The sequence below is a fragment of the Sinohyriopsis cumingii genome, chromosome 6, assembly GCF_028554795.1.
Source record: "Sinohyriopsis cumingii isolate HCF-2022 chromosome 6, ASM2855479v2, whole genome shotgun sequence".
NCBI lineage: Eukaryota > Metazoa > Mollusca > Bivalvia > Unionida > Unionidae > Sinohyriopsis > Sinohyriopsis cumingii.
In genome coordinates this window covers 87713058-87728778 of record NC_142966.1, presented here as the reverse complement: position 1 = coordinate 87728778, position 15721 = coordinate 87713058, and the positions used below count along the sequence as shown (strand labels likewise).

Here is a 15721-nt window from a genome sequence, read left to right as displayed (position 1 = left end):
TTATTGACAAAGCTATATCAGGTATCATAGCAACATGATTAGTAACAAAACTATATCAGGTATCATAGCAACATGATTAGTGACAAAACTATATCAGGCATCATGCAACACGATTAGTGACAAAACTATATCAATTATCATGGCAACACGATTCGTGTAAAATCTATATTAAACATTATGGCAACACGCCCTTGCTTGACGAGTACCACACTATACCAACTGCGTTGCCGCGGCTCCTATAAACTTGTTGAAAAAGAAATGGAACTCGAAAACATAAGAATAGTGGCAACTTTAATTGTGATTCTTCTACAAAGTTCAAGTAACAGCTTTTATTCATTCGATGTTGTATCATCAAAATATTCAAATGAGGAACGTAACAATTGCATAGATGACAAGTAAATTTCCAAATATATATTTACACACGGTCATATTAATGAATACATGGCTGACTATCGTATTTATTCAATCAGTTTTTATTTCCATCTCCAAGGAAGTTTATAAAATAATTTTCTTCAAACGAGGATATGTTAAAGACTTCTCCAAGGTAAACATTAAATCAAATTCAAATAAACTATACACAATATAATATAGATGTACACATAATTGTCGCATTTGTTTGCAAATCGTGAAAACAACCTTTTTTTCAATTGTGGCTAAATCAAAGACTTTGTCGAGAGATACATATTATATTCCCATTTAGAGTACGGCAGACACGGCCTGTGACTGGTATAACTATTTCAAGATTCCAAGGTAAAAAATGTCTAAAATTTATAAATCATCATATAACAAATATTCTCTGTAGCTAATAGTTCAAATTCTACAGTATTGTAAAAAAAAATGTATTTTAAAAAAAAAAAAATACAGGCGCGAAGATATCCCTGATAATTTAAGTGGTTCGTATTTTTCTTCTTCCAAGGCACATATCTGGTTAGGTCCCATGGTTAGTTAGACCGTCACAAGCGAATAGAAATCATAATCAATAGTGTGCGTTGATGTAGGGCCGTTTTCAGCTCTGAAGCCATCGGTTTACCTGTAGCAGCGTTTAACAAAGGTACATACCTTTGTGTGTGTTATTGACTAAACTCTTGTTAGCTATTGATCCAGAAGCTGGCAGTGCTATGTAAGTAAGGCTCCTGATACTGATTCGTGCTCCATATCACAGAGCAGGTGCGTGTAGAGCTCATATTCCAGAAACAATCAAAGAATCAAGCAGTGCCTGTTGCTGCGAAGGATTCGTCCTCGGTATTTTGGAACTTGTATTATCTAGATCGCGAAGTCTGTTAAACAAGTGACGAGTATTTATGCTGCTTTTGTGATGAAAAATGATTTAAAGTTCCATTGTCATGTATTGTACATGAACCAACGTTGATTCATGAGAAAGGTATTCCGAACAATATAAGATCGAGACGCAGAAAGTATTCCCTAAATGAATCAAAAGTACCATCAGAGGAAAACATATTAAGGTAACTACCTTTCATCAGCTATTATCTGTGAGAGAAAAAATATCTTACTTAGTTTATCTTTATCATTTTCATCTTCATCTTCATTTTCGTTCTTCTTATATTTTAACCCAAAACTTATATGAAGGTAACGAATTGTGTGTCTCTATTCAAACAACAAATACATGAATGCAGTTGGCTACTTATTTAAGTGATGATGATTAGCTATCTTAAAATATCTCTTGATAACAAATTGTATAAAAAGATGTCAGTCCACATAAAAGTGATTGTCGTATTATGTCAATGACAAAATATTACCTGAACAAGAAACATTCATATGGTATATACATGTCTCAGCCAAAAGGTAATTATCTTTCTTTGTATATCTCTGCTTAGAGATATATAAACGTTGTTAAATATCTTCTCATTTAAATTTGTAATCTGCTATATGTGATATCGCACCTTTCTCCATTTTTTAAAAACCTTCTGTTACGTGTTTAGGCTCGAATAAACAGTATCACAGAAAGAGTGAAAACAACAAGCTTTTTAAAATTTAACAAATAATTTATTTTCCTGGAAAAATTCAGTAAAAAATGAAAAAAGGAGAAGAACTTACGGTTTCAAGAATCAAATCCAAAAATAATCTAAGAATAATCCACGAATTATTTTGCAAAAGTCCTAGTAGCAAATGTTCAAATAATTTCAAGTTGAAATCCTGATGGAAAATCCAAGATGGATGACGATGACATATGCTGTAGTCAATACTGTGCTTATCTACAGTTCCTTGTAAAAAACACAAATAATGGCACTCCGGTGTTGGAAATCCAAATTAAATTTGTAAGCAATGTCTTTCCAAATTTTCTGTGTGAGCACTCCTCAAAATATTTCCAGAGAAAAAAAGAAATAATCCTTTTCAAGTCCAACTGATCTGAAGAAAATTAGAACTATAAATCTGGCTACGACAAAATAACTTGACAACAGTGTAAAAAGCCCAAAACTGAGAAATCTCTCTCAAAGCATCTCTATTAAAATTAACTAATGCGCGTAATGGAAAAACCGGAATTGCGAAATCGAAAGGGGGTCACGTGATCGTGCTTATGTCAGGTACACCAAAACTAACCCTGACTACAACCAATCATTTTACTCCAAGTAATAAAAAAATAAAAAAATGGTTTACATCTTAAATCATGTAGTCCTATCATGACCTTGGAAACAACCAATCATTTTAGAATAAAATAGAACTTGTTTACGAAGGCAGATACAAGTTCGGAAATACGGTCAGAATTTAAATCAACACCTGGTGTTTATAAACTAACAGTCAAGGTCAAACAATTTTCTGAAATAGTGTCATCTCTAGTGAATAAATTTACATTATAATAGCATATAATATAATAAAAAAAATTTAAAACTGACAAACAATTAAATTAAAATAAATATGAATTAAATCAGATATACGTAACACTTCAGATTTTGTAGAATTTAATTATGTGTTTATAGAGCTTAACAGCACATCAGATCAATCTTGGTTATAATGTATTGAGTGAAATGTCAGGTTGCAAAAAGGTATATGTAACAAAAATGGCTGAAACTTTAAGATGACAAGGTTAAAGTATCAACATTTTTATAGCGTTTTCAGAACAATATAATCTTTAATAATGAAACTTATGTTAAAAAATATACAGAGAACATTTATGGTATAGTGTAAATTTTGAGAGGGGACCAAATGTGAACGATTTAGCGTCCTCCTAGTTAGATTGTAAAAAGTCGCGTCAGAACATATCACTTAAAATTATTGTTACATCTGTGCATCCACTATCGCTAAAATGTAAGTAAGTGATTTGTCTATCAGTATAACTTTGCTGGTATGTATGCATGTGTGTTATTTATTTATTTATTTATTTATTTATTTATGTGCCACAGGTACATATGAATGCGTCGGTGGATATTTGTTTGTCTGAACCAAATTTTTAAAAAAGATACTATTAAATAATAATAATAATAATAATAATAATAATAATAATAATAATAATAATAATATATTGTTGTGTATATTCCTCTAACTTTAAAATATTTATCAAAGTTAACCTATGTTAACGTTCATGTGGCGTTTCATATAGAATTTTAACTGTCTCACACGGGTCTTATTGTAAAAAAACTGTCGTATGACACAATTCATACATTACATTTGACTATTAAATCCACGATTTCATGGTGTATGAAATTGATTTTTTTCTACAAATAATCATTGTTTACCCTCAAACAGTGGACTATTATTACTATCGGGACTTCAATAGCTATATTTAAACAAGGAAACGGATCGCTCAGCCCCAGACAAAGATATTTGTTTTGGGATCACGGAAATGGCTAACTATATAAGGCAATCAATGGAATGCGTTGGCATGTATCCGCATTTTATAACAAATAACGCAATCGATCCCTCTATGCATTAATGGAGAAAGAAATGTCAAATTTAACCTCATCCTTGAATCTATGGCAAATAACTGTCGTTTCCCGATCACAGTGCCATTGCAGCACGTACTTAGTGTTTCTTTCTACGGTTTCTACCTCAGTGTCATAAAATTTTCTTTTCAGATTGAAATGGCCATAATACTGGGTAGTAATTGCTGTTCTTTATTGTGTGGTATCGTTGATTTTTCTTTCAAATGTGTCACTGTGGTAAGCATGTTGACCAGATAAGACCCCTGTTAGGAACCCTTAAGGATTGGCCACATAGACTGTGCCGTACGTGTGCTCGATTTTCATCCATGTACTTACAGAACTACATATAATCGTAATCAGCAAAGACTGTCAAAAATACAGCCATGTGTAAGATTGGAAGAAGAGAAATTCAAAGCTAGCAATTACAGACCTTAACCTGTCCTTGCTTCAAAATATAAGAAATACAAGCTTATTAGTCGCAATATGAAGCACCTGGAAAAATATAAAATTTTGACGGACTTCAGTCATGGGTTTTATCGCCCGCATGAGTTGAGAGACACAACTATCAACAATAATCAACGAACTAGCGAGGATCCTGGCAAAGGTGTGCTGACAGTACCCAAAATACTTGAATTTTCAAAGCGCTTGATCGAGTTCCTCTCCAGTGTCTACTTTCTCATCATAGCCTTTGTGACTCCACATATCTATGGGTACAAACATTTCTATCTTACAAACTGCAGCAAGTAGTTGTAGAGCAACATCAAGCACAATCACATTAGTTAGTGCTGTCTTATAAGGAAGCAGGAAACGTTTCAGCGGTCCTCGTGTTCCTCATCTGCATGAATGACACCCAAATAATATTAGAGCCCATGCAAATTTTTTTTTTAAATACGGACCCATCAAGAGATTAGAGGAATGCAAGATTCTATAACGATTTACGACACCCAAGACTGCGACTTTCTTTCCCACTTTTATATGATGAACTCTTGTTTTCCCACCCATGTCAAACATGTTTCCCAGCATATCAGCTTTTTTAAATGTTGCACCATCTATCAAGCTAATTGTAGCCATTATGTTTGTCTACTCACGTGATCATATTCGTGTCTCATTTAAAGCGCCAACATTCGCCATTTGTACCTGAACGTTGGACAGTGCCGTGCTACTGAAAAAGACTATTCTACGTCATTTTCTTAGACCATTTTTAAGAGTCTGGGACGTAAATACTTGATATAAACATTACGGTTTTCTTAAATGGAAATACATTCCTTATTGAAGGAATCTTTTGCAATTTGGTCACCAGAATTTAAAATACGGGGAAGCGCTGACGAGAAAGCTGCCGTCAAACAATAGGAACGTACCTCGAGTTTTTAATCTTTAGGAAACTGAGCATGTACTTTGAGATACAAACAATATTATAATTTGTAAGTTTTTATCAATATACTCTCGCTGAGGACCGCTCCGGTGGCCTACTGGTTAGAGCGTCCGCCCCGGATGCGAGAGGTCGTGGGTTCGAACCCTGGCCGAGTCATACCAAAGACTTATAAAAATGTACTAACAGCTGCAGACATCACTTTAAACTGCCACATTGCAGACATCGTAGCGATATGACTGGAACATTCTTAAAGCTATTTTAAAAATCTAAATCACACATCACACACTCGCTGAGTGAAGTAAAAGAGATAGAACTTTTTTCCAGCACAGGCTCGCTGGTTGTGCTTAGACAGTTTAATGCCTAATTTGCAAGTTAGAAATTTATAGTGATGTCTAGCACTGGGGCATCATGCCGCAGACATTTGACATCATGTCCCGCTCAGTCACATGATCCTGACACGAGGCCGACCAGTCCTAACATTACCCTCTTAATGCTGAGCGCTAAGCGAAGCAGCGGTTAGTACCCCTTTTATAAGTCTTTGGTATGACTCGACCGGGGTTCGAACCCGCGATCTCTCGCATCCGAAGCGGAAGCTCTTACCACTTAGGCCACCGGAGCGGTCTTGTGCATTTTTATAACTTCAGCTGTACTCAAACATCAGAATAGCACGTACTGACTGCATATAGATTTCTTCTTTTGAAAAAATAACAAAATAAACAACTATTTTTTGTAGATGTTCTGTAATACGTTATACATCTAGAAATATAACTTATAATGATCATACATGGCTTGCTGTTGTAGCAGGTTTTTTTCCAAAGACCTCTGGAAAGGCTTGGAACAATAGGTTCTCCTTCCTCATGCTGGAGTAAATGTTTCCACACATCAAACCGTGTTTTACACATGTGTTATTGATCAGATCACGGGTCTTAATACTATATATGTCAACTGACTTCAGAAATGATTAGCATACGTTGTTGGGAATGATTGATTGAAGTCCTATCGAGACGGAGAGGCAAGTAATTTCTTTGTACAGTCTGTAAAACCATTGCTGAATTCATAGCTTGCCAAATCCGGAGAAGTTAATATTTTGGAAGTCAAGTACAAGAGTATTTTCTTTTATAGAATCTCTTGTAGAATATCAAGTAAAACTATTGGAATTTTTTTAATAAATTTTGCTAAATCTTGATTCATGGTAAAAAGTGACATTGTATTTTGTCCAGCCCTTAAGATAGGTTTTCGGTCCATTAAAGATGCCTAGTCGGTTATGAAAAAATATGCATTATGCTGATTCTCGCATTAGCTTTGAAACATATATAATTAACTCAGATCTGGAAATGATTACGTACATTTGATTTTGCCAGATGGACAAACTGAAGTACAGTTATATTTGTGTTGTTTATGCTTGCGAAATTTGATATCAAGTGATTTTATATTGTCGTTGTCTTCACTGCATACCTTCTATTCGTTTGCAGCTGTAAATATTAATGTTTGAATAACATAAAGAAGGCGTTGTTTGTTTGTTTTTTAGTTTACGTTTTGTAACTAAAAAAAAACAACATGACATAAGGTTAGACTGTTACAATTATAAAAAGAAGGGGCTTAGTGCAAACGTAACATGCATACATACAATAATGTCCAGAAGAATGATTCAGATTACAACATGTACCAATTCCAAGTATCTGCAATGCATCTGGCATTGAGATCATTCGTCATATTTTTAAAGCATGCTTTGTTTGATGCTCTGTATTTTCTCAGAGATCCGCGATATTATCAAGTGGTTTCTTCTTCTTCTTCTTTTTCTTCTTCTTCTTCTTCTTCTTCTTCTTCTTCTTCTTCTTCTTCCGCCTAGGATGCGGGAGGTCGTGGGTTCAATCCCCGACCGAGTCATACCAAAGACTTACAAAAACGGTACTAACAGCAGCCTCGCTTGGCGCTCAGCGTTAAGAGGTTGGTGGTACTGGTCGGCCTGGTGTCAGGATAATGTGACTGGGTGGGACATCATGCTACATGTCTGCGGCAAGATGCCCCAGTGCTAGACATCACTATAGACTGTCACACTGCAGACATCGTAGCGATATGACTGAAAAGTGTTAAAGTTACGTTACAAAATCCAAATCACTCACACACACACACACACACACACACACACACACACACACACTTCTTCATTTGGTCTCCTTGGCTTCGGAGTCGGAAGGCAGCAGTTATTTCCCATGACAAATAAAATTACATGGAAGCTACTATTTTTGACGGAAAGGAACTAGTTTATGCATTTTTATTTATACCTTGCAAATCGGTGCATTAACATCCAATGATCGTATATGTCTTTGTATCTCAGATACCGTGGAGAATCGTTTGAATATATCAACAAGAGTGTTTGTTTCCAAATACAGTATCAGGAATTCAAAACTTACATTGTTGCTTAGTTTGTATTTCTTTTACATTGTTTTTGAATAATATACCCGACGAACATAAATGTTCCGTCATTTTCACAATATGTAACACGATAAACTCCGTCCTTTATCACCATTAGTTAATATTTGTCTTTCTAGGAACAAATTTCCCTAACTTGCATGCAACATAAATAAATATATTTCAAGGTTTGCTTTTTGTTATGAATACTACGAGGCAAATAGCGTTGGCTTGTATTCTACGTTGAAAATATAGACTTTCAAAGTATAACATTGTAGTATGCTAGGATTACAGCACACACAGGGTATTTGTAGATAGATGCATGTATAGTTTTATTTTGATCATGCTTTATTGTTGGAATTCGGTAAAGGTTCTCTTTCTGTTTTGAGGGGCATAAACAAAAGACAGCAACAACATTGCTTTTAAAGGCTAAAATACTGAGTAATGTCTGAGCATGATTCAGCAAAAGTTTTGGACAGAGACCTAACTTTAAACCTTTCGTCTTCTTAAACTGGGTCTTCTGCGGGTGAGTTATCTCTGAATTAACTGTGTACCTTACCAGTGTATTTGGCAGGTGTCAGTTCATAATTCCAGGTGTAGTTGGTTCTGAAAAATTGTGATATGATACATCTTTTAGGCCTGAAAACGATTTAATTTGAAAACATAGCTGTAACCTTGCAAACCTTGTTCTGTAACGATTTAATTTCCATGACAACCTGACTGCCTTGATGTTAAAATGTTCATTCTGCGATACTTCCATATATCTTCTGTTCTTTCTAATAATGTTAAAGTGCTGATTTCATTAAGTAAATTTATTGAATTTTTTTATCAAATCGTTATGTTTCCCATGTCAACTGATACATGTTATTATCAGTACACTAACCTTAATATAGTCTCGTGTCAAAATAGTTCTTTCTCTTTCAGCTATCTTTCGTGACTATGCCAAATTGGTCTATTGTTAGACTGGAGTTGGTAATAAAGTTGTGTTTTTGTGTTATGTAATCACTCTTTTGACTCTTATCTCCAGTTTATATTCTCGTACAAGACAGCCACGCTTTAATAAATATCATTAGAGTTACATAAGCACTATCCATACATCAAATGATCCTGCTGTGCGCGCTTTTAATGTTATGTAAATATGTCTCGCTAAAGGAATTTGAAGAATATTTGGCTTGTTGTTTTTTTTTTATCGGTGCAGGATATTGCTTGGAAATTAATCAAATAAAAATTGACAAAAATGAAGAAAAAACACCCCAACTTATTGCATAGCAATATTAGAACATGAAAAAGAAATGACGATGAATACAAAATTGTTGTTATATTTTCAGCTTGAATATAATTTTTAAAAAAACATCATCATGCAAGACATCATGGATATCGTTGCGTCATTTGATGTAGGTAGTACGTATTCTGGTTATGCTTACTCTACAAGAACGGAATACATGGAAAATTTGCTGCAGATTCATCTCAATGATGAGTGGATATCTGGTCACGGAAACCTTCATACGTACAAAACGCCATCTCATCTTCTTCTCACGGCGGATCGGAGATTACACTCATTTGGATATGAGGCTGAACGGAAGTATGCTCAACTAATGGAAGCCAAGGCACACGATACGTGGTATTTCTTCAGACACTTTAAAAAGGAGTTGAAAAATAAGGTACTATTCAATTTATTTTATATGAAAAAACCCACTCATGTTTCCCTATACCCATATTTCTAGCAGCACACGTTTCATCAATTCACCAAGTGGTGATCAACATTATGCATTTCTAAAATTGCGTAGTGTCTTGAATTTTTTTGAAAATTGTCATCGTAGCATTATGCAGTTCTAGTAAAGCCTATGAGGATATACATATTTATAGAGGATTATTTTATCTGTAGCAAGTTTCACCATCCCACATTGTTGGGATAAATAGTTTTTCCTCAGTTTACCATTGACTAACGGGATTAAGTCTGTGGTTCTAGCGAAAACACTCAACACCTTTACGTTACGCGACAACGAAGTCCATTTGCATTTTCGTTCATACATTATCAAAGGTCTTTTATTACACACAATTTCATTATACTGACCATCGATTTGAAATTCGTACTTACACTAAGAGACTTTGTGAGAACGGGTCATAATCACAAGTAATAGAAGTAGCGCACGAGCAGGTGTGTTCCAATTACACGCCGTTATGTAAAAGTCTTGTCTGAGATTCTGAACTCTCTTACATTTATTTCGATGAATTATTAATTTGTTTTGCAAAAGTACATAAATACCAATATTGCGAGCTTATAATACATTCATATTGTATTAGAAACGAACATACAAAATTCTGTATTTATAGACACTATGCCAGCAGGGAACTTGAAACTTTATTTAAATAACTTCGATTGTACAAATAACTTTTGTTTACTCGAAGTAAACTTAGTGACGTAGTTATGTCATTGCATATGAATGTACACTACAGCTCCACATGATTGACTTTTCATACGGTGTGAAGATTTAGGATAATATTAAGGTCAAGAATAGGAAAACTAAGAGCCCAGAGTCCTTCTAGCACGAAGCACATGTAAGCGAAAACATAGAATCTATTAGTCAAATGTATGAAAAATCACTAAGAGCCCAGAGTCCTTCTAGCACGAATCATATGTAAGCGAAAACATAAAATCTATCAGTCAAATGTATGAGAAATCCATTGACTAGGAAGCTCATAATTGATGTGTGTGACAAGACTCAGGAAACAATTACGAATAATTGAGGTGTATTTTAGTTGTCACGCACGACGTGACTTTATTGCGTGACGTTCTGAGACTTAAACCGTTTCCAAAAGGCTCCTCAAGTATGTCAAACCCTTCTCTCGAAACTCTCCACTTTTCAACCTAATTGACCTCGGTTGAACAGACTTTCACATTTTTACATTGTTTTGTTCCTCTCAGATTGAGTTTTTACATTACCTTTGCTTCTGATATTCCTGACAATATTAGAATTGTTTCATCAGAAGTATTGATGACGTACATTAAAATAATACATTTTAAAAATTCTACCTAGTACTGTAATGCATAATAAACATTAACACTTTCCTGGACTCCACATTCATAAACATTTACTACAATGCATACTAAGCAAGAACGTTTTCCTGAAACTCATACTTCAAATGACCATTTTACTGGACTGCATACTTACAATGACCTTTTTTACTGGACTGCATGCATACAATGACCATTTTACTGGACTGCATACTTACAATGACCATTTTACTGGACTGCATGCATACAATGACCATTTTACTGGACTGCATACTTACAATGACCATTTTACTGGAATGCATACTTAGCATGAGAATTTTACTGAACTGCATAATAAATTTGCATATTTTATTGCATTGGATATTGAGTATGACCATTTTCCTGGACTGCATAATAAATTTGCATATGTTATTGCATTGGATATTAAGTATGACCATTTTCCTGAACTGCATAATAAATTTGCATATTTTATTGCATTGGATATTGAGTATGACCATTTTCCTGAACTGCATAATAAATTTGCATATTTTATTGCATTGGATATTGAGCATGACCATTTTCCTGAACTGCATAATAAATTTGCATATTTTATTGCATTGGATATTGAGTATGAGCATTTTCCTGAACTGCATAATAAATTTGCATATTTTATTGCATTGGATATTGAGTATGACCATTTTCCTGAACTGCGTAATAAATTTGCATATTTTATTGCATTGGATATTGAGTACGACCATTTTCCTGAACTGCATAATAAATTTGCATATTTTATTGCATTGGATATTGAGTATGACCATTTTCCTGGACTGCATAATAAATTTGCATATGTTATTGCATTGGATATTAAGTATGACCATTTTCCTGAACTGCATAATAAATTTGCATATTTTATTGCATTGGATATTGAGTATGACCATTTTCCTGAACTGCATAATAAATTTGCATATTTTATTGCATTGGATATTGAGCATGACCATTTTCCTGAACTGCATAATAAATTTGCATATTTTATTGCATTGGATATTGAGTATGAGCATTTTCCTGAACTGCATAATAAATTTGCATATTTTATTGCATTGGATATTGAGTATGACCATTTTCCTGAACTGCGTAATAAATTTGCATATTTTATTGCATTGGATATTGAGTACGACCATTTTCCTGAACTGCATAATAAATTTGCATATTTTATTGCATTGGATATTGAGTATGACCATTTTCCTGGACTGCATAATAAATTTGCATATGTTATTGCATTGGATATTAAGTATGACCATTTTCCTGAACTGCATAATAAATTTGCATATTTTATTGCATTGGATGTTGAGTATGACCATTTTCCTGAACTGCATAATAAATTTGCATATTTTATTGCATTGGATATTGAGTATGACCATTTTCCTGAACTGCGTAATAAATTTGCATATTTTATTGCATTGGATATTGAGTACGACCATTTTCCTGAACTGCATAATAAATTTGCATATTTTATTGCATTGGATATTGAGTATGACCATTTTCCTGGACTGCATAATAAACATGAACATCTGATTGCAATACATACTAGCAAAAACATTTTACTGGACTGCATACTTAGTATGAACCTTTAATTGGACTGCATACTAAACATGAACATTTTACTCGACTGCATAATAAACATGAACGTTTTACCGGACTGGATAATAAACATGAACGTTTTACTGGACTGCATAATAAACATGAACGTTTTACCGAACTGCATATTAAACATGAACGTTTTACTGGACTGCATACTTAGCATGAACATTTTACTGGATTTCATACTAAACATGAACATTTTACTGGACTGCATACTAAACATGAACATTTTACTGGACTGCATAATAAACATGAACGTTTTACTGGACTGCATACTAAACATGAACATATTATTGGACTGCATAATAAACATGAACGTTTTACTGGACTGCATACTTAGTATGAACCTTTTACTTGACTGCATAATAAACATAAACATTTTACTTGGCTGCATACTTAGCATGAACCTGTTAATGGACTTCATACTAAACATGAACATTTTACTGGGCTGCATAATAAGCATGAACGTTTTACTGGACTGCATATTAAACGTGAACGTTTTACTGGACTGCATACTTGGTATGAACCTTTTACTGGACTGCATAATAAACATGAACATTTTACTGGACTGCATTATAAACATGAACGTTTTACTGGACTGCGTATTAAACATGAACGTTTTACTGGACTGCATACTTGGTATGAACCTTTTACTGGACAGCATACTAAACATGAACATTTTACTGGACTGCATATTAAACATGAACATTTTACGGGACTGCATAATAAACATGAACGTTTTACTGGACTGCGTACTTAGTATGAACATTTTACTGAACTGCATAATAAACAAAACGTTTTACTGGACTGCGTACTTAGTATGAACCTTTTACTGGACTGCATACTAAACATGAACATTTTACTGGACTGCATATTAAACATGAACGTTTTACTGGACTGCGTACTTAGTATGAACGTTTTACTGGACTGCATACTAAACATGAACATTTTACTGGACTGCATACTAAACATGAACATTTTACTGGACTGCATAATAAACATGAACGTTTTACTGGACTGCATACTTAGTATGAACGTTTTACTGGACTGCATACTAAACATGAACATTTTACTGGACTGCATAATAAACATGAACGTTTTACTGGACTGCATACTAAACATGAACGTTTTACTGGACTGCATACTAAACATGAACGTTTTACTGGACTGCATACTAAACATGAACGTTTTACTGGACTGCATACTAAACATGAACGTTTTACTGGACTGCATACTAAACATGAACGTTTTACCGAACTGCATATTAAACATGAACGTTTTACTGGACTGCATACTTAGTATGAACATTTTACTGGATTTCATACTAAATATGAACATTTTACTGGACTGCATACTAAACATGAACATTTTACTGGACTGCATAATAAACATGAACGTTTTACTGGACTGCATACTTAGTATGAACATTTTACTGGACTGCATAATAAACATGAACGTTTTACTGGACTGCATACTAAACATGAACATTTTACTGGACTGCATAATAAACATGAACGTTTTACTGGACTACATACTTAGCATGAACATTTTACTAGAAAGCTTAACGAACATGAGATAGTATGAAGAACTAAATTTTTTATGAATCGAGGGACCGAGTGAAATGGGACTTTCAGTTTTAAAGTCTATGTTTCTGTGACGGATACAAAAATAGTTATATGTTGCTCGTGCGCCCTGTCAGACTATAATATTGTATTTCTCCAAACGTTTGATGCTGTTATCGATTTATTAGCGTTCTGAAGCCATTTTGCGACAGCTATCAAATATTTGTCGATTCACGAATAAAAATGGAACAAAGCTACTCAGTGATTTTGATGTTTAATTGTTTGATTCTGGCATAGTTATTTCGTGTTTTCATTGTCAGTTTACATATGTTATTACACGATCAAATTCCACATGAAATAATTTGCCGAGTTCTTTCATTCCAGTTTTCATTATGTAGTTCACATTGATATCTCAATAAGAATTTGTAACTTTTGTTTTCAACATACAACAATTGCTTTGTTCATTACAGTATCCCATTTCATTATTAATGTTTGTAAAAACACATCAACATTATATTTCATAAAATCAGTAAATCTGCATTCTGACCATTAAACATGTGGCCAAAGCCAGTTTGTGTTAGATGTAAAACAGAGGTACGCAGTTTCAAAATGACGTACATATACAAGATGTCTTTCGCATACAGTATAACAACTAAACAGAAAATGGATACAGAAAAGGCAAAACTGGAATATCCAAGATCTGATGCCATGTACAGACACAATGATAGACACAGACACCTTCCGACTATTTGTCTTAAGTAGACATTTGTTCCATAACCAATTCAAATAACCCCATCCATACCACACATTGTTGTCACATTCAACATCATTAAAAAAAACTTTAAATTTTATTTATAAATCCGATTTTTTGTTATACAAGGACAATTTTGTATAATCTTATTTGTCCATCCGATATCTTATTATGATATAATTTTATCTGTGAATCTGATTTTTAGTTATACGACAATAACTTTTGTTAATCTTATTTGCCAATCCGATTGAATGTTATAAACGAAAAATTGGTAAATTTGATTTCATAATTAATAAGGTAGCTTTCGCCTTCTTAGGATAATGTTAGGCATTTTAAAACTTGTTGCATGACATTATAATTAAAAAACAATAGACAAACAAGATCTATCATATCATAGAGCAACTCTCAATAAAAGCGAATACTAGCAACATAGAGTATTATTGATCCTTTGATGTACTTACTGTACATAGTCTTTCTTGATTATTTAGTCGTATTACGTAGCTGTAGGGATTTTTTTTAAATTTCCCAATCGGTTTCTTCAAATTTAGCAATGCCCTGTGTTTATTCGGTGTCCCGTAGCATGAACGTGTAACAACAGGTTCTGTTTACACATTATACATAGGACAAATGCTGAATTTTATGCCAGTTAAATATCTACGTTGTAAATTACGCATATATATATATATATATATATATATATATATATATATATATATATATATATATATATATATATATATATATATATATATATATATATATATATATAGAGTGCAATTTCATGGTCGAAATGATTGCTTGCGTAAAATACGATATGCCCTAGACACTAACGTTTCTTTATTAATCAGTTCCATGTTACCCTTGATATCATTCTCATCTGATATAGTTGTTGTTGTTATAGGGTTTAACGCCATTTTTCAGCAATCGATAGGCTATGCATGGCGGCCAGTATTAATGGTGGAGGAAGAACCCGGGAAAACCCGAGAAATAACCACCGACCCACGAGAATCTGCCGGCAAGCTTTCTCACATATCCACACTGGCCGAGCCCGAGACTCGAACCTACGCAGACAGAGGTGAGATGGCAGTGATCCGTGAAGGAGAGCGCTTTATA

The 15721-nt window shown here is 33.9% G+C and overlaps 1 protein-coding gene across 1 annotated transcript in view; it reads left to right on the top strand.

Annotated features, from left to right (window-relative positions):
* Positions 1-1197: 1197 nt before the first annotated feature.
* Positions 1198-15721, top strand: part of LOC149797391 (heat shock 70 kDa protein 12A-like) — a 43421-nt gene continuing 28897 nt past the window's right edge. The window contains exons 1-2 of the mRNA XM_089960408.1: positions 1198-1463; positions 8991-9323. Coding sequence (XP_089816534.1) covers positions 9021-9323 — 303 coding nt within the window. The 5' untranslated portion in view covers positions 1198-1463; positions 8991-9020. The remainder of the gene's footprint in view (positions 1464-8990; positions 9324-15721) is intronic.